General features: G+C 38.4%; 2 protein-coding genes across 2 annotated transcripts in view; one reads left to right on the top strand and one right to left on the bottom strand.

The window, feature by feature from the left end:
• Nucleotides 1-24,447, top strand: part of timeout — a 201,977-nt gene that overhangs the window by 129,160 nt on the left and 48,370 nt on the right. The window lies entirely within an intron of this gene.
• LOC135715060 (uncharacterized) lies at nt 3,099-14,634 on the bottom strand. Its single transcript, XM_065238470.1, has 4 exons — nt 14,328-14,634; nt 5,377-5,760; nt 3,708-5,066; nt 3,099-3,325 (listed from the first exon to the last, which is right to left on the bottom strand). Exons 1-4 carry the CDS (start codon nt 14,632-14,634, stop codon nt 3,099-3,101), a joined length of 2,277 nt encoding a protein of 758 aa, XP_065094542.1.

Below are 24,447 nucleotides of genomic sequence, written 5' to 3'. Positions count from 1 at the left end.
CCATGCTACGCCACCCACCTGTGTCCATATTTCAGCTGGTAGTCGTTTGTAATCATATGAGCCGTGGAGGCTTAAGGTCAGGACTTGTGAGGACCGCAGTTAGGTACCACGATCCTTCCAGGTTGTCAACTCACCATTTTGTAACCCCGAAAATTGTTCAAAAATTACCACCAAAAAGAGATAGTACTTCAGCTTCGGCACAAATCGGCGCTCTAATATAAAAAAAAATGTGTATATTTAATGGGGGTCGACGGTAGACCTAAAACTAAAGATTTAGGCACATTAATTTATTCCACCTAAATACGGTCTCTGAAGCATTGTGCAGTGTTTGACAGAATCTCCTGAAGGTCCATTTTTAGAAATTTTCAAAAGTTCTCAGAAAGTATTTGAGTATTTGAAACCTCCAAAACTCTGAAAGCTCTAAAAATTTCTCAGAATATCCACGAGCTGTTCAGTTATCTGAACAACAACTAAGATGTATGTACCCGCCGGAGCTCGTTGAACATCTCTGAAGGAGGTGTAGTGGTAAGCGTGATTACCTCTCACGCAGCAGGCCTGGGTTCAATCCCAGTCGGCGCCGCCGGGACATCTCTGATCATGTAAAGGAAAGTAAAGCTGTTGGTCCCCGTTTCTGCAAATCAGTAATTCAACCATGAGTTATAAACAGGTTCAAGGACCGGTTGACATAAGATCACAAGCACGAAACAGGTAGGAAACCGGGAGCAGCATGCAGGAAGACGGAGGGAAAGGTGAAGGTAGTTGTGATGTTGCCAAAAAGGTCGGTGTTTTGCAAAGTTAAGGTTCAACCTTCCCAAACCGCGATGAACGCCAGCAAAATGTTGTCAAATTTGCTTCAAAATACCTTAATTGGCAGGGTATCTGCACCTGTGGAAAAAGAAGTAAAAGGGCACAAAGTGCATTATAGGGTATACGTCCCTAACCTCGGTCTAATATGCAGCCATCGATTACGTTTTCAATCATAACTCATCAAATAATTTACCTGCAAACGATATTCTACTGCTAAATGGTATGCTTAGATATGCTTATCATGTCGTTTGCTATCAGGAACCACGAAAAGTTGAAAAACTTACTTTTTTTAAGACATAAACTCACCAGGGAAATGTATGTAATATCGGTCTAGTGTCCCCAAATTGGGTCTATTCATGGCTGCAACTTCGTCCCATCCTGTTTGATCCTCAAAAGAACGCTCTTGGTAACGTTTTCTTATGAATTTTTTTAGTCACTATCACTGTTAACTTAATGCTCTTCATTCTTCAAAACATTTCACAGAGAAAATTTTACTAAAACTACATTAAATCACTCAAATTAAAAAATTAAAAATTTCGCTTATCGTCAAGCGACCGCAGAATATCGAAATCAAAACATTGTGATGTTCATTATACAGGTTCGGCAGGCAAAATCTCACTTCCTGTTCGTTCCTTATCATTCAAATGCAAACCACATTGTTGACGTCACTCTTATTGCGTGCGTATGAGCTAATTTAAAAGAAAGAGACAGTGATTTTCTTTCTGTCAAACCAATTATCATTGATCTCACGTTTTTCAAATCAAAATGGAAGCAAACGAATCATCTCACGACCACACTTACAGCAAACCGTCAACTTGATTGTTTTTTTCAAAGGGCCTAGTACAAATCTATTTATTTTTTAATCGAAACACGCTTATCAATTCTTAACTGAAATTTCGTGGGAATAACCCTAAAAACAACATTTCTGTAAAATGTTATAAATAAGGTGATCCATTACACGTTCCGCAGTTGACCTGACAGCTAATAATCATGATCAAATGTGAAATGTCAAAAGTTTTCGGTGAATAAAAATATCAGCTAACCGCAGCTGTCAGCTCGTCTAGAATAGAGTGCGCCACCCGGAAAAAAATAACCATACAATTACCATAAAATAAAATACAATTACAACTAAATCTATTGTCACCAATCGATCTTATTGTACGTATATTGTACAAGAAATTTCAACATATTGTTATTACAATAGACGTACAATACATCCCATATTGTAAGGATTTTCAACAATGGAACAACAATACAATTAATGGTAAATGGCTCAAGTTTGTTCTGGAAAAAGGGATTTTTCGTATGGTTAAGATACATAACAACCCCCTTGTTCTATTGTAGATTGCCCCATTTACCATAGATTCTATTGTGGAATCAATAAATTCTATAGTCATTTTATTGTTGTGGACAGCACGATTTATTGTGAATAAAATAAATCCTATTGTATGGTTACAATACATTTCATTGTACCTCTATGGTTCTTTTTTACGGGCACAGAAGTGCTTGGGACCAATGGGCTACTCAAGCAGTGAGCCAATTTAAAATCGTTAGTTTCTACCCGCTGCTGGAACTGTTTTAAATATAAAGTAATCGCACTTATTTAAAACAAAAATCTCCATCTTAGCGCCCCTCGGTGGGACTTTGTATGGGAGCGAGCTGTCAATTTGTTAGTTTAGTGTCAAAAAATAAGTTATTATTTTGCTTTGAATCGTGATTTAAATATCGAGATGAAAACCTATGGGTTTGAAAAAAATATCGTTGTGCTCAGAAAACGGTGCTTTTTCAGATAATGTATCAAACCAATACATTTTTCAAAATTAAAGATTCCAATTAAGCATTAACTTCTCCAGAGGATCATCACCCACCGTTTTGAACATGTTCTGCACTCTCTTTGGTGGAAAAATGATAATTAGCACAGCGATCAAAAAACGTCGATTAGTTATTAATCGAGTAATTAAAAAGAATGGAACATCTTTGATTTTTGGTGTGATTGCTTAGATAACTTTGCATAATTTTAACACTACCAAAGAGGCAGCATAAGCACAAAAAAATCTTGCATACGGGCGTATTAATTGAATGAAAGAGGTTTTTTTTTCTTTCGACTGTTTCTTTGAGATAACTGGTTTCTTTCATCGAACTGTGTATAGAAAATAGCCGGAAGTGTCATTGATTTAGGTTTATTAGTTTTAATCCATTAAATAAATGTATCAGTATTAATCGATTAAATGCATAAATCAGGAAAAAAAGCTGGAAAAAAGAAAAAGGCAAACACAGATCGAAGAAGAACCTCATTTCTTCTTTTTTTGATTCAAGCGATTTTCTTTGTCTTCAACTGATTTCTTTTTCAGTTCGTTTTTAGCTTTGGTTCGCTTTTCGCGTTCTGCTGCTTTAATTTTCTTCGCTTCATCCTTCTCGAGTTTGATTTTGGCTCTGGCTTCAGCTTTCTCCTTTTTTAATTCTTCAGCTTTCTTTTTCTCGCTTTCCAATATTTGTAGATCTATTAATCTCTCTGACGCTGTTAAGACGGAATACGAAGCGGTTTTATAGTTTCGATGTTTTGACGTTCTTTTCGGGGTTGGTGGTGTTGTAAGGAAATCGGATATGCTTAATTTCCTTTTGATGGGCATATTTTCCGTCAAAAGCGCATCCCTGCAAAGTGTTTGAACCTCTTCAGCATTCTCGGTACTATGGCACTGATTGTTTGTTTCCGGTGTGCATGGTGTTGAACATTCTGATGGATTCAATTTATGCTTCGAACTGGAATTTATCGTATTTGTTACATCTGTAATTTAAATTAACAATCTATTAATTTTTTAACAAATGAAAACCAACTTTTAGAAATTGGAAGGAATAATCATGCCTTTTTATCTTTTTTTATGACAATAATTAGAACTCACCTCTTATGGTCTCACAAGCGATTGTAGGTGAGCTTGGTGCAAGCAGGACGGGGGAATATGTATTTGACATATTTTCCTCCAAAAACGCCGGATTCTCCTTTTCAGTATCCATCATAACATCTGCTCCAAAGCTCTCGGTGTAATGCGAATCATCGCCAGTGTACAACTCTATTACATTCTCTGAAACATCATCCTCGCTTAGTGTTGAATGATCCTGCACACTTCTGATAATAGTAACTCCTTGTATGTTTGCTGGCCTAGGCATATCGGCTTCAGGTTGATTTTCGGCAACCTGTGTTGACTCTCCCAATGAAAGAATGTTTTTTAGAATGTAATACAAAGCTCTATCGGCCTGCGACATGTATTCAAACGGAATTGAACAAAGGAACTGAATTTTTTCTTGTCCGATGAGGATCTTCGCTTCTTCAATAACAGGTAGAGGAATATTCACTACGGAGGTAGCCTGATTTTGACTCCCTTCAGCTTCAACTGGAACATGTTTTCTCGCCAAACATTTACTGTAGTCTACAACGTTTGGATTGAATGGGAAGAGCCCACATGTTCGGAACCCATTTGCAATGGTAGATTGTTTCAAAGCAATTGTGTTGGCCTTCTGCAAAAGCTTTCCAAAATTGAGCATCGTTACTGTTTCCGTTGGATTTTCGGATTTCATTTCATCGATCACACGAGCCCACGAGTTCTTAAGAGGCCGGAATACAGCTACATCAGCTGGCTGTAATATTCTTGTAGTGTTTGGGCACAGCGCTACGAGAATAATTCCAAGTTTCTCACAAACCTCAGCTGCTTCGAATGTGGTATGCGACTTGTGGCCGTCAACAAAGTAAAGAACTGGAAATATCGTTCTATTCCGCAATAAAGTGGGATAGAGAACCTTTTTAATGTACTCCACGAAATTAAGGGTGTCCATCCACCCGGATGCGCTGGTTCCTATACCCCAATCTCCAGGGAAGCTCTGAATTAGATCCTTGCTCAATCGTTTGTAAGGTAGTATAACATGAGGAGGAATGACTGTTCCATCTGCAGCAAATGTGTACATCACCGTTACGTTCTGTTTTGCGTTCCCTGGTTCAATAATAGGTATATTTTTTTTCCCTTTAGTGGCAATTACCCGCTTGCTGCTAGGTTGAATGGAAAAGCCGGACTCATCTCCGTTCAAAATTCTTGAAGGGTCCTTGAGTATGTCTACTAGATCATGGCTTTCCAAATATTTGTGGATGGTATCAAACCAGCGTCTTATATCATCCTCAGAAACTCTAGCGCTCGCAACGGTGACGGCTTCAGGTGTTCGCATTGAAAATTGAGGATGACGGCGCAAAAATGCATCAATCCAGTGTCGACCTGCAAGCATAAATTAAAAACAGCGATAAGTCAATTTGAAATAGAAACATAAGCGCGCTTTTAAATTAAGAAATGCTCCTATAACCTGTGATTACCTAGCCGTGTTTCTGGAGACGTGAATACTCAGACTTATTACCTTTTCAGGGTTTTATTTTTAGTTAGAGAGGAACATTACATCGAAAAATAGAAACAACTTCTTTTTTTTTTACTTTTGTACAGCCGGTTTTCTGTAAAAAGCAATCGATTTTACCTGCACTTCTCCACCGAAACGCTAAAAATGCTGGAAAAAACAAATGATATAGAAACTCACCAGGTACATTTCCTTTGAACGGAGTAGATCTGGGATTGCACTTAATGTAACTAGCTATTTTGAGCTGTAATCTTTGTCGTGTAATCGGAAATCCCTTTCTTTCCATTTCGTTCAGCCATTTGCATATTTTTTGCTCCTCATCTGGAAGTAGGACAGGCAATCTTCCACTTTTTCCATGTTGTTTGCATTTATTGCTAAGCCGAAACTGTAGCGTTGAACGTGGTATGCCGTAGTATTTCGTCACATGGTACATGGACAAGGACCCATTTTTAATTTTGGGCAATAATTCTTGTAACTGCTTCTCTGTATAACGTTTTTGTGACTTCTTGTCTCGATATGTAGTTTGGTTAGATTTATTTGATTGGGTTGTTGATTGCGACGTATCTGAAATAATTTGAAAAATAATTATATCATAGCCACAGTGAAGAAAAATAGCGCACTGACAAATTTATGTTCCGCTTCAGTGGTGTCATGTGTTTAAATCTTTTTTAATGTCTCTGTGTGCAATAAAACAACCTCTACACTATACGAATTCATGGAACTGGTTCATGAAGTTCCAGTACTAGTGCTAGAATTAGGGTAAGCCGTGAGGAAGGCTTTCCATTAGAATCTCGGCAAAATAAATATTGCAGTAGAATAATTTTTTTTCAATCTCAATACATGTTTTTCTGAAACCCTTTATCTTATGGGACAGTAACAAATAAAGATTATTCAATACACTATCATTATTTTCATCGATATTTAATTGGACTAACAATCATGTTCAATGAGTGTATGATAGCATCATTGAAAATTTATGCAGAACAATCATATAAGGTGTATTTTATTGGGAGCAATATTCAGCCACAGACAAACAGACATAACACTGACAATCACATTCGCAAATAAGGTTATGTACTCGCATTTGCAATGGTGGCACCACTGAAGTGTTTTAAAAAAAATCCACATAAACAAGTATTATAAAGCTATTATAACATTTATCGTTGTATGATTATTCAAGTAAACAATTTGATGATACATGTTATCGTGCAGTTACTATAAACCTAAGATAAAGTGAATCATATCGATGATAAATGTTATGATTAAAAAAGATCTTACCTTATCTTATCTTAATGTTATGATTAAAAAAGATCTGTAGTTAATCGTAAAATAGGACCATTCCCGATGGATGTATGTAAAATTGTAATTTTGATGCAAACAAACGGTTTGGTTGACGCTTCCTCTCATAATCACCTAGCGCACTCTACATTGGTGATGCATCCAAACACCCTATACTTTCATGAAAATTTTGTTCGATAAAAACTATTTTTTTGTATGGTAACTATACTTAACGACCTATTAAGCTTATGCTAAGAACTTTTTTTATCATAACATTTATCATCGATATGATTCATTTTATTTTAGGTTTATATTAACTGCAAGATAACATGTATCATCATATTATTTACTTGAATAATCATACAACGATAAATGTTATAATATGTAGCTTTATTATACTTAATTATACGGGGTACGAGCGTGTATGCAAAATACACTTGACGATATTTTTAAAATAATTTGCTTCTAACAGTTATGTCTATTTGTCTGTGATTTAGCTGTGTTCATCCCAAAACCAATTAGTTGTTAGTAGGTTTTCCTATAGTGAATACATAAATGACTATCTAATAGTTTCTACATGGCTGTTTACACACTACACAGCAAAAACAGTTGTTGAATATTACATCCAAACTGCTGCAACCAGATCATTCCATTGTGTTATATTACATGGCATGATGTACTTATCACTAACTGCTTTCTCTCTGAGATGATCACGTTGGTCATGACGAGAGGAGCAACACAATAGTTGGGTAAAGAAGAACTGCATTATAACACACCATCGACTGGAAATGCTCTCGCAACGTGGGGCTTTAGATAGTGATGAAAACGTCGCTAGAACTATTCCACAGCCGCAGTCAGTTTATGAGCAACAAGAGGGACGCACATTTTTGCCTGTGGACTTGGATACATACTTCAAGTCCCCGCGTACATCGTACGGGTTAGGCAAAAATGTGCGTCTATCTTGAAAAACTGTCGCATTAATGGCCCTTCGCTCATTTTCAACTTCTATTCACTTTTCATACTGCCGTACTCTAACGGAACTATCCACCTACCCTCTTCTAAAGATCATTCTCTAGCTAATAAATCATCACACTAAAGCTTCATGTTAGCATTTCCAACCAACTCATGATAGTAGTTAAGCAATCCTCACACATAATTATGAAATCTCTTGAAGGCAGATGTTCAAAAAATTTTGGAGAATTCAAGGAAGGCTCATCTTCAAAATGTATAGTGTAGATTAGACATAAAAGACATTAGACATAAAAATTGGTCAGGAGAAGGGATTTGTTACTAAAATCTAAAAGCCATGTAAACTAAAAAAATTTAATTGTTATTCGCATGAACACGACTCATTGTGGCATTCAGACTAATCTATATTTATGAAACAGCAAAAAAGGTTATCTTCCATTTAATTCCACTTAATTAATTTTGGTATCTTTAACAGATCAGTATTTCGTCTACCATGTGTAGTCTCATCTGTGTCATTCCCACTAAAGATTAATCAAAATCTGACCTGTGAGTACTCATCCCATAGAGAAAAAATTGAATGGTTGTGTCGTAGACACAACCGCAGTATGACGTAGAACCACGCAAAATTGATGTAGGGGAAATGTATGTAATGTCGGCCTAAGTGTCCCTAATTTGGGCTCATACATAAATTCAGCAATCGACTAAATTTTCAATAGCAACCAAAAATATCCATTAGTACCGTCCCAATGACGCGTTCATCTAGATACAATTGATAAATAGCAAATTTTTAGTGATGAGCCCAATCTTAGATCCATAGGCCAACATTAGAGCCATTTCCCCTATGTCATGCATTTTTGACCATTATACTTTATCTTAAATGTTTCAAGTATTTCAATGATAAAAACAATATTTGAAATTTTGTTAGTGTTCAATGTTGGTTCAAATATTTTTCCTGGAATGTAATAAATTACCGTTATATGTTTTGGCGTAATAAGGACTGTTTTAATTTCCATTATATGCTATTAAATTTTAAAATCAACTCTTTTAATTTTATTGCATATCAAACTTTTCCACGTTTTGTTTTAGTTATACGGGAACCAAGTCTCATTCCAGCCCATCGCTGGTTGTGAAGGTGATAACACCGTGATCCACCTTTATCCGCTGACTTGCTCCTGCTTGCTGCAAGAACAAGTGCCACGCCGTCCGAAGTGGTAATGAGCGGTAATGCTGTCGTAGCAGCGTTGTTTTATATTTTTTTCAGGTTCAAGCAGAACGATGTGCAACCAAGTGGTACTCAATTATGACGACTGGGTTTGGGAAAACGTTTATATCATGAAAACAGCGATTAAATTATTATTTGTACATTTTTGAAAAGTTTTTTAATAGAAAATTGAAAGAAAAAATATGTATTTCAGCAGATTTGTTATGTAATATCCTATCGACTGGCGTATTTGGATTTTAATTTCATCTATAAATGACAAAGTTACAAGCGTTCAAAACCTTGGTAGACATCATAATTAAATAATGAATTTGGGTTGTAAGCGGAATGCTTAAATAAAACAGCAAAAAAGATTATCTTCCATTTGATTCCACTAAATTAATTTTGGTATCTATGACAGATACGTATTTTTTTTTTTTTTTTTTTTTTTATAATTCGTTTATTTTTCCAGGCTCATTTGCTGTAGCTTTGCGGAGCCGATATTCATTGTTTAAATAACAAAATTACTTAAAACTAACGTTAGTAAAGCGGAGGCCGATTACTCGCGGCTATCTCGAGGTTAGGGGTAACAAATTGTAACAAATGGATGGCAGGGTAGGGATTGTGAACACAAGGTTTGGAGAGCAATGTGCTCTTGATCTCGAACTAGGCGACACTCTGATGAAAAAGACAAACATGGGGGTACACCGATGGGCAACTAACAACTTGGGAGAACACAAGATGACACTAACTACTAAATCCTCAAATCTATCCGTTTTAAAAACACATAAATTAAATTCAAATAGTCGAGGTCTCGGCTCGCCAAGACATCTCTAACGGGTATCGCGGGTTGTTTTCCTCGGGCCCTGAGGGATATGGATAACTCAGATCTGGCAACACGGTGTAAGGTACATGACCAAACAACGTGCTCGATATCGTGATAACCACTGCCACACGCACATAAATTGCTGCCTGAGAGCCCAATTCGATAGAAATGCGAGTCTAACGAGCAGTGATTGGACATAAGCCTTGATATAACGCGTATAAAGTCGCGGCTCATGTCCAACCCTTTGAACCATGGCTTGTTCGACACCTGAGGGAGAATAGAATGTAACCATCTTCCCAATTCACCATCATTCCATTTTTGTTGCCAACTGATGAGGACTTGCTGACGAGCAATGGAGAAAAATTCGTTGAAGGCGATTTGTCGCTCAAAAATATCGCCTTCCATAGCGCCCACCTTAGCCAATGAGTCCGCTTTCTCATTACCCGGAATTGAGCAATGAGATGGGACCCAAGCTAAGGTGATAGTATAGGAGCAGTTAGATAAAGCACTCAGTTTAGATCGTATTTCAGGCAGGAAATACGAGGAGTGCTTCATCGGCCTCATTGAACGAATAGCCTCCAATGAGCTAAGACTATCCGTAAAAATAAAATAATGGTCAGACGGTAGTGAGGCAATTCGCTCTACTGCGTAAAATATAGCTGCGAGTTCCGCAACGTATACTGAGCATGGTTTCTGCAGTTTATAAGAGGCGCTATGAAATTGATTAAATACACCAAATCCAGTGGAAGCATTTATGGTTGACCCATCTGTGAAAAATCTTTTATCGTTACTTACATGGTGGTACTTGATTGCGAAAATTGAGGGAACAACCATCGACCGATGGTGATCTGGTATTCCATGGATTTCTTGCATCATGGTCAGATCAAAATTTACAGAGGAACTATAGAAGGCTTGAAAGCAATCACGATTGGAGATTAATGAAGAAGGACCAACCTCCAGCGTCATGTACTCATAGTACAAACTCATGAATCTTGTTTGAGGATTTCTGTCGAGTAGCTTCTCAAAATTTTCTATTACCAATGGGTTCATTACTTCACAACGGATAAGAAACCGGAAGGACAGTTCCGCGAAACGATCTGTCAGTGGGAGAACACCCGCGAGTACTTCGAGGCTCATCGTATGCGTCGAGTGCATACAGCCAAGCGCGATTCGGAGGCAACGGTATTGAACCCGTTGCAGCTTCAGGATATGTGTTTTCGCCGCGGATTGAAAACAGAAGCTACCGTACTCTAGAACCGACAAGATGGTTGTTCGATACAACCTGATCAGATCTTCCGGGTGTGCTCCCCACCAAGTTCCAGTAATTGTACGAAGAAAATTAATTCTTTGCTGGCATTTTTGTTTCAGATACGCAATATGTTTTCCCCATGTGCATTTGGAATCGAACCAGACACCTAAATACTTAAAAGAAATACTTTGAGTGATTGTTTTACCCATTAGCTGAAGCTGTAACTGTGCAGGATGGTGCTTCCTAGAAAAAACAACCAACTCAGTTTTCTCCGGAGAGAATTCGATACCCAGCTTCAAAGCCCAAGTAGACAAGTTGTCTAAGGTATCTTGCAATGGTCCTTGCAGGTCCGGTGCACTTGGTCCTATAACAGACACAACGCCGTCATCTGCAAGCTGCCTTAGCGAGCAATTTTCATCAAGACAACCATCAATGTCTTTGACATAAAAATTATAAAGAAGGGGGCTTAAACATGAGCCCTGGGGGAGACCCATGTAACTAATTCGTGAAGTTGTCGAGTTTCCATGAGAAAAGCTCATATATTTCTCAGACAACAAGTGGCTCAAATAGTTGTTCATAATTGGTGAAAGCCCACTATCGTGGAGTTTATCCGAAAGGACATCGATACAAACAGAATCAAAAGCCCCCTTAATGTCCAAGAAAACTGAACCCATTTGCTGTTTTTGCGCATAGGCCAGTTGAATTTCAGTTGAAAGCAACGCAAGACAGTCGCTCGTTCCTTTGCCTCTCCGAAATCCAAATTGCGTATCTGAAAGTAAACCATTCGACTCGACCCATTTGTCTAGACGAAAAAGAATCATTTTCTCCAACAATTTCCGTATACAGGACAGCATCGCGATGGGACGGTACGAGTTAAAATCCGACGCGGGTTTACCGGGTTTTCGAATGGCGATAACTCTTACTTGCCTCCAATCATCCGGAACAATGTTGTGCTCCAGAAATTGATTGAATAAGTTCAACAAGCGTCTCTTCGCGACGTCTGGGAGATTTTTGAGCAAGTTAAACTTGATTCTATCCATTCCTGGAGCTGAGTTGTTACATGAGAGGAGAGCAAGTGAGAATTCCACCATCGAAAACGGAGAATCTATTTCGTTATTACCCGACGGACGATCACGAACGTTGGTTTGAACCGGCACCGAATCCGGGCAAACTTTCCGCGCGAAGCTGAATATCCAACTGTCTGAGTACTCCTTGTCTTCGTTGACCGGTGATGACGCGTTTCGCATTCTCCTGCCGACATTCCAGAGTGTTCTCATGGAAGTCTCTCGCGACAAACCATCGACGAACCGACGCCAGTAACCGCGTTTCTTGGCTTTAATCAAGCCCTTGAAAGTTTTCTCGAGGTCGGTGTACCGCTCGAAATCCCCGACCTTACCGTGTTTGCGGAAGCGTTTAAACGCGGCGGACTTCTCGCTGTTCGCGTTGGTGCAATCCTTATCCCACCACGGAGTGAGAGGTCGTCTGCGAATGGAAACACCCGGAACGCGTTTCGTCTGTGCTTGAAGAGCGCAGTCAACGATAAGTCGCGATAAAAAGGAGTACTCATCCAGCGGAGGGAGTATCTCAACCGATTCAATACCACCGAGAACCGTGGCCGTAAATTTTTTCCAGTCGATGTTTTTCGTGAGGTCGTACGCGATGTCAACCGAGCGAGTGGAAGATGAACCATTAGTAATAGAAATTTTGATTGGCAAATGATCACTACCGTAGGGATCTTGGATTACTTTCCACGAGCAATCCAACGATAGTGAACTCGAACAAAGTGAGAGGTCTAATCTGCTTACTCTTGCTGGAGGTTTGGCTACTCGTGTTGCTTCCCCGGTGTTCAGAATTGTCATTTTGAAGATGTCGCACATGTCGTATATCAAGGTTGAGCGGTTGTCGTCGTACAGTTCCCCCCAGCCTGTACCGTGAGAGTTAAAATCTCCTAAGATCAACCGAGGCTCAGATAAAACTGAGCAGATATCTGAGAGACCTTGGCGAGAAATCGCAGTTCTCGGAGGAAAATATACTGAGGCAATACTGAGGCTTTTACCTCGAATATTTACCTGACACGCGACAACTTCAATGCCTGTCACGGAAGGCAGATCGATTCTATAAAAGGAATGGAGCTTATTAATCCCTAGAAGCACCCCTCCATACGAATCTGCTCGATCAAGGCGAATAATGTTAAAATCGTGGAAAGGGAGATCAGTGTCTGAAGAAAGCCATGTTTCACAAAGAGCAAATGCGTCACAAAGTGAGTTGTGAACTAAAAATTTGAATGCGTCAAGTTTCGGTATAAGACTTCTACAGTTCCACTGAAGAAGAGAGATCATATCTCCGACCTCATTCGGAAAATTATCCATCAAAAGATATGATCGATGCAAGGAAGGACCACCTAGAAGCTAGTTGCTTCAAAAGAGTTTTCACAAATGGAAGCACTAAATTAATAATGTTCCTAGTTGAGTCAGAGACGTTGAATATATTGAAGATGCTCTCCACAATTCCAGAAAACGTGAACATGGCATCATGTTCTTGCTGGTTATTTAGCTGATTTTCTGGCTGAAAAACTGGGATATCTGGGGTTTTAGATGATCCCGGAAGTGGCGGAAAGTCTTTGTTAAAATTACAAACTTGAAATCCCGGTGGTGGGGGTTTTGCTACATTTCCGCTACCTCTTAAATTTGTCAAGGTAGGTTGAGAGTCCGTACGAGAGGCCTTACGAGGTTTTTGGGTGACGTTTGTTTTGGACCGCTTCCTCGTGTTGCCGTTAAAGACAAAAGGACTACTCTCACCAACCTCTGAGTCAGAGCCCTGATCATCATCTGGCAGGAGGTGGAATGTGTTGTTGCTTTTTGGGGTGGTTTGGGAAGATGAAGCGGTCGTTTTCAAAATTTCTGCTAACGAGCGCTTAGAGCGAGCTTGCAAGGACCGCTTTAGTTTTTCTCCCTGCTGTTTGTACTTCGGGCAATCACTCAGAGCATGCGGAGCATCCTTACAGTAAACGCATATTGGTGTAGCATGACAAGGACCCTCCGTATGCTCCTCCCCACATTGATCGCACCGCGGTTTGTTGGAACAAAAGTCCGCGGTGTGACCTAGTTGTTTGCATTTCAAGCAATTCATTACCCTCGGTACAAACAAGCGTACAGGTAGTCGAACCTTCCCAATTGTGACGTAGTCAGGTAATGCCGATCCTGAAAAGGTCACACGAAACGAATCTGAGAGGGTATACTTTTTGTTTGTGCCTATGTGCGACACTGACTGCAGTTGAATGCAGTCCAGTATCTTGACTTTCGGAAGGGCACGGTTTTTGAAAATGCCGAAAGATTCGACTTGCAGGAAATCCTCACAAGTCAGACTCGAATCGGTGACCACTCCTTCAATTTCTACGTCACAACTGGGGACGTAGACTCGATATTCGATCGAAAAAAGCTCACAGGCAACAATTCGGTTTGCCTGTTTCAGGTTATCAACGGTAACGCGCAGTTTGTTTGGCGTCACCTTAAAGATATCGGTTACGGCCGAAAAATGTTTTGTCAGATCCTTCGAAATCCGAGAAATATTCAAAGGTTTTTGTTTGGGCCGGAAGAAAACAACCCACGGACCTTTCGAGTCATCAGGGTAAGCCTTGTGGCGGGGGGTCGCTGATATTTTCGGGGGAAGGAGTGGAGTAGGGGGCACATAAGGACAAGGCGGCGATGGTGGACAAAGCGGCGATGGAGGAGAAGGGGGCTGTGGTAGAGATTTCACTTTTGGATAGGCTCCAGTGTTCTTGCTGGTGGTTTGATCAAGGTGCTCTTCGAGGGTATCCATTTCCTCAGAGCTATCAAGCTTTTCAAATGAGGGAGACTTTATTGACTCATCATCAGAGATGTCAAGCGACAGACCCCCGCCTTTATTTGTATCATCCATTGCGGTGACTTAAGATACCACCGCAACGGAATTGGTTGCAATCTTAGTTATTAAATGTTTATATTTTCCACAAATTTCAAATATATGGATTGAAATTGGAAAGGAAACAACAAGAAAAGGAAGTCAACACTGTGAGTGAATTGCTCAGTGTTAAAAAAATAAAAATAAAATAAAATATGTGCAAAAAAAACTAAATAAGATAATGAATAATAATAAAAATAATAATTTGTAAGAAAGGAAATTCAACGCTGCAGGGGGATTACTTAATATTAGCAAATCAAAAACCAAACAAAAAAAAATTATTTACAAAAAAAAAAAAAAAAAAGAAAGAATTAGGCTGAGAAAAAAAATTAACTTATCTCTATATGCCGGGATGGCGCGTTTACAAACTCCACTGTGCGATGAAGCAGAGATGATCGCTCTATTGTTGCAGCACGTGGCTTAGCACAAAGGGCACCGTCCGGTCTGTATAGACCGTATCTGCAGTTCTGCTGCTTCGTTGTACGGTGTATACGGGTGATGACCTTTTGATGCCGTATGATGCGATGTCTAGGTGGTGGTTGATAGTTTTACCGTTGGACAATCCAATCTTCAGACTCGGCTGAGATGGTTGCTTCCTCCGGGGAGCGTTTATGTCCGCCTGTGGCACTGCACACCTGAAGGTGTAAAAAAAAACTCCGATCGGGGAGAGAAAAAAAATCCACTTTTTTCCGAAAAACACTTTTGCGGCGGCGGGAGAGTAGCGTAAGCAAACTTGCTCTGTCGAACGTTCGACGAGGAATACGTGATAGATACGTATTTCGACTCACTTAAATCTTTGTTTATTTTTAGATGGGTAGGTTCCGATTGGGTTTCTACGAAAACTATGTGCAACGGAATGATTTTTGTGTCTAGTCAACTCTCCGCTTGATTTTTGCACGTTGTGAATAGTCTCGCTATATCAAAGGAGCTTATAAAATCAATATCAAGCATGATATTTTGTTCCAATATCACGCGTGATATTGACAGTGTATGAGAGCGGAAAAATATAATTTGATTGCTGATTTTGCCAACACTGCTTTGTAGTTTTGGTTTCCAGTACGAGCATTCCCTCTTCCATGCTTGAAAAAGAGCTGCGATTTCGACGTAATCCCGACTACCTTTCAACAATCTGGCAACGTTCATTTTAATAGCCATAGAGTGGTTTTAAGGATTTAAAACACACGCTCAAGCGCATATATTAGGGTGGTTCAAATTGGGGATTTTTCTGCACATATCACAACCAATTTCAGACTCTGAAATCCCCCCAACCCTTGTTTTGCTAAAGCTATTTAATTTATACCTGATACCTACCCAGCAAAAAATTAATGTTGATGTCACATCAAAGTGGATGCACTTCAATCGTGCCGAAAATATGGCGTAATATTGTTTGCCAAAAAGGACAAAATTATCATTAAAACAGTGCATGAACTGACATTACGTTGCTTTAACTGAATTTGATTATTTTTGTGGTCATAAAAATTACATAAAATTTATCTTTTACTGTGTAGGTACAGTTGAATAATTTCCCTTTTATCAAGCAATTTACTGCTGCAACATGGCGAAAGGTTAGATGAAAAAAATCATTTTGGAAACATTAATGGACCAGTGCCGCTTCAGATTGTAAACAAACAAAAATCCAACTATGGAGCATGAGCAATACCGATTGCGCTGTGGAGAGCAGAAAGAAACTTGATCCACCCTAATATGCGTGTTGTCGTTGTACGATTACAGACAGAACAAATAACAAACCCACAGACGCAAACACAAAGTGCCTAGTCATGGCGGAACGAACTACCTAATGGTATAAATTTAATCCCGTTAATAAATTTCATTATAACAACTTTATTTAAATATATTTGTTCCAGTTGTTGTTGCCGTTAATGCTGCAATGGATTCTGCTTTTGCTTTACGGTTTCTGGATACGTTCTATTTGGGGTGCTATTCGGGCAGGGTTATAAGCCGCGTGATCTTATGGCGCCCTGTCTGTGGCCGCAGACAATAATGGCTGACTAGCATAATTTCTACTGCAGCTACTACAATGCGACATGTATTACACATATGGTGCCCCGTGAGTACAGGGTTAGATACATACGAAAATGTTTTGGTGTGGTATGTTTTGTGGATTTTTCATGTAGAGTTGTTCATCGTTTATTTTAATTAAAAGTGGACTTATTTCGGCAGCAATATTCTGGAAGAGCGAAGCATCTTTTGTAAAGAATCACTTCAACTGCCGAATTCTCGCAAATAAAACTTCATTCAAACTAATACCTCCTTAACTGCTAGAGAAAAGGTTGTTGTTAATTTGAGTAGGTTAGCTTTAACTGTTATTAAGGTGAAGTAATAAAATTGGGTTGTTAGCGGAATGCTTAAATAAAACAGCAAAAAAAAGGTTATCTTCCATTTAATTCCACTTAATTTATTTTGGTATACATGACATTTATGTATTTAGACTACAATGTGCAGTCTTCATCAGTGTCATTCCCACTAAAGACTTATCAAAAACCTAACCCTCGAAAGTACTCATTTTCGTAGGTGAAAATGTCAAAATCACTGGTATTAAAATGAAACTACTACGTGTAAAATCCTACCTACCTACCTAACTAATAATAATCAAAGATTTATGTAAAGTAAAGGAAAAAAATCTGTTCAAATCTCTAATAAGTTTAATGTTATTAAGGTTTTGTGGTGATTTATTATCTACAGTAGAATCTATGAAAAAAAAGTTCAACTTTGTGTTCCCTAATAAACGGGTACCATACACTAACGATATTATAGATTGTACGAACATACCACATAAAGTTGGGATGATAACCCGAATTGGTGGTTTCGCGTATCTTATGGTTATTGTTTATGCGGGTTACCCATTCAGAACTACGATATGTAAGCTAAGCCATGCTCCTCAACTTGACCTCCTGGACAATGAACCGTGAAAACCGGGAAAACCCCTGGAATTCGATGAGAAAATCGTAAAAAAAATAATAAACTTTACATCTCATTTCGGTAGTTTTTCTACTGCTTTCGCTTCAGCACGCATAGCACCTTAATGCTGCAAGCTCGTTGATCTCATAAACGATACCTAACAAATGTGACGTGTTCGAACAAAAGTAAATTCTAGGCTTTCTAAGGAGACTACGAGAAAGTCAAAAATGTTAAAATTTGTCTGTCCAAAAAGGTCGTCCTTGGAGAGTGTTTTTGGTTGTAATATGAAGTTTTTTTCTTCACAAAATTATTGTAATGGTTACTAAAATTAAATTCAAGAATTTGTCACGATTTGTAAGCCATGGTGATTTCAAGTTTATCAGCCTATCTGTGTGTTTCTTTTTCAGTTGATTAAATGTTAGCCAATTTCTGAACAACAATTGGAAAAAACATAGAAATTCAAATTAAACATGGGAGTTGTAACGTATTATAAGCTAGCATGCGAAAATTGATTCACTCGCGCGAGCACCACAGAAATAATATAGCCATCCTCCGCAGTAAACAGATTGCTGAACGAGTGTAAATTCTTCAAACCAAGTGATTTTGTACGTAGACTCGGAACTGACAGCAGTAGAACGAACGAGGGAGAAACTGAAAGACAGCCGATCAGCAAGTGAGATATTTTGTGGCCCAGTTATTTGAATGCAGACGCAATGCAGACCTTATCACATACCTTGAAAACGAATCACTTTTATGTCCAGTCGTACAATTTCTCTTTGACAACAATCAGCATAATGAATAATTAAAACTTTTATTTACAAATCGTCATTATCACCTTTTTGGAAAAATTAAGCGTTTCACTTAGCAATTGTATATTCAATCTTCATACATAATACCCCAGCAACTGGGAGTACGAGGAAGATCCGGAATATCGTGAAGTAAGTAATAAGTATTGAAATGAAAACGGCGAAAACAAAACAACAAACTGACAGTGTGGTTCAATTCACAATTTAAAAAAAAAATTAAGAACAAAAAGCATAAAGCACACAAATTATACAAAAAAGGAAATCACTTCCACATATTTATAACACTATCATAACAAAAGCAACCAACTCACAAAGCCATTAACTCTGCACATGAAGAATATATTCGTAAAGTCGAAAATGCAGTCAAACCATGTCCTAAGAACCTTGTTAATTATGTAAAAAAGGGCGACCCCGGCGTAATAGTCAGCATCCATACCTCTCACGCCAAAGTCACGAGTTCAACTTTCACCCCCGAACAAGTCACTCTTGGGTTAGAGTGTTAAAGGGACTATAATAAAAAAGAAAAAAAAAAGAATTATGTAAAAACGAAATTGAAAAGTAATAATTTTCCTTTCCTAATGCATTTTGACGAAAATGTAGGAGAAATTCTTCTGAAATATGCAATCTCTTTGCAAATTTCTGTTAGGAAGTATATACACTGGAAAAAGACCGCGACCGCAACTACTTTGCATTCACTCCTAAAGTTTCTGACAACATATCTATGATTTGTGATATTTCAGGGGTCTGGGAAACTTCGAATGCAAGTTCAGATCATTTTGACTGTAAACCTGAATACCTGTAGCCATTAGTGTGTCCTTCTCCAAAGGAACATCATTAGTTTAAAGTGATTTAGAGGTGTGTTCTGAAGATTTTAAGCAATGAGGGGGGGGGGGGGGTAAGAACTTTAGAGGTTCATTGCGGAAGATTTCAAGGCACATTTAGTGGATGTTCCAAGACTGGCTGGTATGGATTTTGAGTCAAGTTGTATAGATCCGCCATATCCGATGAACTTGTTCTAAAGAGGGTTGGAGGGTGTTCTGTTCTAAAGAGGGTTGGGCTGGTACACTGCACACTTAGAAATAACTACTTCTACACGAGACGTAATCCATATTGGACGTACATCATGGAACGTAAACGAACATTTCATGTAAAATTAAGTAAATCAAACCGAAACATAAGCAAGTCGACGAAGAGAACGTTTGATTGCATTGATTTTCTCGTTTCTTCCAACTGATTCTTATGTCAAAACTGAAAACTGAAAACTGAGACCGACACATGTAATGGGCCCTTTTGACTCAAAAGGGCCCATTACATGTGTCGGTCTCAGGAAACCCAAATTTACATGACTTTTTAGTAGTGTGTGGGTTCGGAGGTAGATCTCAAATAATTATTAAGAACGCGACATAAAAATAATACCAACTTAGCTTTTAATCGAAGTATGATTTAATATCTCAATACACAACTTTAAGAAGTACTAAGTAATGTGTGTACGAGCCATTGTTTCGGATAACTTCAATTAGTCGTGATTTCATGGACAAAATGTGATTGTCAAGGGTATCCTTAACCTGCTCCCAGCATTCTCGAACTCGATGTTTACGTTATCGAATTGTTTAACATTTTTCGTAAACGCGACGAGCAAGTATAGACGAAAGGTTTTCGATGGAAATTAGATCCGGAGAACAAACTGTCTATACTTCTATCAGAAAACCACGCCTTAGTCAGTTTTGCGTTGTAGATTGCAGCATTGTCTTCTTGGAATACAAAGTCAGATTCCATCAATGACTCACTGTGTTCAATCAAACTTATCTCCAGCATTTCTATGTAATCCGCGGACTTCATTTTTGTTCCCAATGGAAGTTTTCCTCGAAAGGAAATGATTCCCAAACCAGCAGTGTTCCACCACCAAAATTCTTGCTAATTTTAAAATCCGGTTCTTTGCGTAAGCCGTCTGGTCCATCAAGGTTGAACTTCTTTTCATCTTAAAAGAGCAGGTTTTTCCATTCATCGGTCCAGGGAATATTGTTTTTGCGAAATTGAAACGATTAATTTGTCGTGCTATTAAGTTTTGTTCTCCTAGTATTTACGCCACTCCAAGCCGCCAATAGCTGATTGACAGAATTTGTTGCACATGATTTTTTTTTTCCTTGATTTGTTTTCCGTCGATCTTGTTTTTCGTGCTGAGCACCAATGCTACCGACGCCAGAGAGGCAGCTCCCACACCTGGACCCTACCTATCGACCCATCAACTCATGAACCGGGGACTAACGGCTTTACTTCCCCCCTTTCCCGGCTTCGAAAAAAATAGAAGCAATGATAATACGAACGAAATGAGTGCGGCTCGCACTCGTGTGAGGGAGTAGTACAGGTATAGCTCCATATAACGTAACTGTCACTTTTCGCTTCCATCGTCGATTTCTCACAAGCAACAATTAAAGCACTATCGGAAAGGTGAAACAATCCCCTATCTAATCGTAATGTTATTTTGTGTGGTTGAATTATTGTGTGCGATAAATCGACGATGAAATTTAAAAGTGACAGTTACGTTACATCGAGGTAAATGCAAAATGAAACGATTTTTTCCATGCTTGTTGTTAGATAAGGAAATTTTCGGACTCTTTGGAGCGAATCCACCATTGGTTTTGGTGATGGCGGAGAATTCCAGGCAGAAGAATTTAGAGATGAACTTCAAGATAATTCTAAGCGAAATTTGAAAATAATTAATCATGTTACCATGCTTCCGCGTTCATCTTCCTTCAGATGTCACTGCATTTCTTAACATCTTGACATCTATATACACTTAGTTCCAGTAATTGTTAACAAAGGTCATTGTGGTCAAAACATGTATCGTACCTCTATATATGCAGTTAGATTAACATCTAGAGTCCCTCATTTGTTACATATTCGACGACAAAAATGCTTTGCAAGATTCGCCCCTGGAAGGAACATCTAAGTAAGGGTTCCAACATGTTTTCAGTGCTAGGTACTATATTTTGTAGTCTGTGAAAGGGAAATCACATATCGTGTGGCAGCAATATACATAGCATGTTGAGCGATTGAGCTCGTGAGAGAAAATTTACGCTCTTCGATTTGAATTTGTATGCTCTCATGAAACTGGTAGTAAAGCGGGTATAAAAAGTATGGAAAGCCCCTGTTTTAATTTTGGTGTAGCTTTCCCGAGCAAAGTCTGAGATCAAATTGAAATCTAAATTTGATGTTGTGATTTCGCTGATAATGATTGCTCAGGTTGCTGTCGTTTTGGTCGTTTTAACGGTTAAAATATCAAAATTGAGAGTAAAAAAATCTTCCAGTGACATCACATTGAAAACTATTTCTGCTATCAGTGAGAGCAAACTGAAAACTCAATTTGATATCAATTTTTCCTGTTGATAACAAAACAAGTAATCAATTTCATGTTATGCTAATGCAATGAAAACAAACCCGCAACAACATATTTTTGAAGAGCAAATGTACAGCAAAATGAAAACAAAATGTATCAATTGCCTAAACTGAAATCAAATTAGGATTTCAGTTTGATGTTGATATCAAAACTTGATTTGAATTTGCTGTCATTTTGATGCTGGACTTTGCTCGGGTTGTTTAACAATAATATCCGGGGAAAAAACTGAACGTCAAAGTCCCAGACTTATTTTTATAGGTTATCGTTCACTTTTTTCGAATTATTTCCACTTTTCTAAAAAGATTACAAAAAATTAAACTTCAGTGAATTCTTAGAAAGAGTTTTCTAAATTTCTCATAAAGCTGGCGATTACCTGGCGTTTACCACTTTTTCAAACGGGTATAGGGGTAAGAGGGACATAGTGAACTGGTTGGGCACAATGAGCATCAGTCCCATAATGAGCATCAGTCCCAAACAATATCACCATTGCAATGTTTAATGACCACGGCTCCGTAAAGCTAACGCGATTGAGCCTTCCAAATAAACGAACTAGATAAAATGTTTAATGACCAATTAATTTGTTTTGAACCATAGGAATCCAAGGCTAATCCACAGGAAACTCACTAAGCCACCTGTTCACTATGCTTCTCCTTCTCCTAAATATTTATAAAAATGCGGTTCCTTCCCGTTTTTGGGAACACGCGATTGCCTTTTTTGCATTCTATAAAATGTATCGAACGCTTTATTCAATTTGTAATTGTACTGGACTAACCACTAACACTAACACTAACCAGTTCCTCTGAGGTATCCGGAACATGTCATGATGTTGCCAGTGTGGTCCTGGATACTCTGTATTACTTCCATAGATCTTGTTTTCAAATTTGCATGTGATTTGAGGTTTTAGGTCACTTCTAGACCCGTAGTGTTTCGACCATATCTCCGTAATCAGTTGACCAATTCCAAAAGTGATAACGTTCTATGGGACCATGGTACATTTCTTTTGTCGCTTGTTGCGTCCAATTTGGTGCAGTGGTAATTGAGCAACACTTCTAGGGTAAACGCTCCAATGCCCTCCCCATGGACATGGAGGTTGACGGTACTGAAGCAAAGGGTTATGTTTAATTTCTTTATATTTGCAACGATGATGATTTCCTATAGTGACACATATCACCTTCTTAATGCTTCAGTATGCCTCAAACGATTAATTCTTTGTTGTTAATAGAACTTCCTTGATGAAATCGGCTGCTTCATGCAGACTGAGCAATTCTGATTATAATATCAGATTTGTTCTGTATACAGAGGAACTGGGAGAGCTTATTAGAAACTTCTCACCAATAAAGTAATGATCTTCTAGTAAATTTTGCATATAATTTTATTAATATTTTATTTTATTTAAGCATATTATTTTTGTTACAGTCAATTAGCATTAGGATACGATACAAGAGATTTCTCCAGACTCTTAAAATTCATGATCACTAAACAAAATGAATATGTTCTTTCGATAGCCGGCTATCGAGAGATTAAATAAACAACAAATAAACAATACACACTTTTGGTTGCATCGCCAACTTGAGGTAAATCCTAACCGAATACCCTACCCAACCCTCCAACTCCGTTGCACTTATGAGGGTCTTGTTAAGTCGGTGGCCTCTCGTTTAGTAAGTACTACATCAACATCTCCTACCCTATCCCTAGTTATGCCAAAGATGGGTGTGACCGGGAATAGCGACAGTCATGCTTCTGGCATTCTTGTTTAGATTGGAACCAATGTTTACTCCCCAGCATTATTCCTGAAAGTAGTCTAACTGAGAATTTCAGAAGAGGCGTGAATGTCGCTAGTATCCAATCTACGAAGTATATCATAACAACGCTAACGCTAACACTTCTACACAGCAAAAAAATAATTTTGATATCACGTCAAAGTGGATGCACTACAATCATGTCGAAAATATGGTGTAATATTACTTGCTAAAAAGGACAAAATTATCATTAATACAATGCATGAACTGACATTACGCTGCTTTTACTGCATTTGTTTATTTATGTGGTCATAAAAATTACATGAAATTTTCGACATGATTGTAGTGCATCCACTTTGATGTGATATCAAAATTATTTTTTTGCTGTGTAGGGTAAACGCTCCAATAGTTGCGGTACGTGTTAGAAGAGTTAGAGTGGATTGGAGACTCCATACATAACTATAGGAACCTAACGCTTCTAACGTACCGGAACTATAGGAGTGTTTACCGTTTCCAATAAAACGTTTGATCGTAATACCAAAAATAAAACCGTAGGCTACTTTCAATGAACAGTGTTGCCAAAATGATTTTACGCCGATAATAATAAGAAACATGTTTTTATTTCCTTAAAAATCTACGAATCCGTACATAGCGTAACGATTAATACGAAAACTAAGGTACCCGACTGAAGCAAGTGCATTCAGGTTTAGATTTTACCTGTAATAACTAGTATGCATACTTTGTGTTCTCAGGTAGCTTGTTTACTCCTAAACGTTTTCCATACCAAATGGTGTAAGCCATATCAGCAAGTAAATTTGGTTAATCTCTTTACTGTCAAGCTTCACGCTGTTTTATAATCTGTCTTCCTCAACTTTCCACCCCCGCGCTGCCTTTCAGGCAGTTTTTTCATGCTGCAACCAAACGCAGTCTT

Source organism: Ochlerotatus camptorhynchus, unplaced genomic scaffold (genome assembly GCF_037179485.1).
Source record: "Ochlerotatus camptorhynchus isolate MF236.1 unplaced genomic scaffold, CSIRO-AGI_Acam_v1.1 ptg000794l, whole genome shotgun sequence".
NCBI lineage: Eukaryota > Metazoa > Arthropoda > Insecta > Diptera > Culicidae > Ochlerotatus > Ochlerotatus camptorhynchus.
The sequence above is the reverse complement of the archived record's forward strand: the minus strand, read 5'-3'. Positions and strand labels throughout refer to the sequence as shown.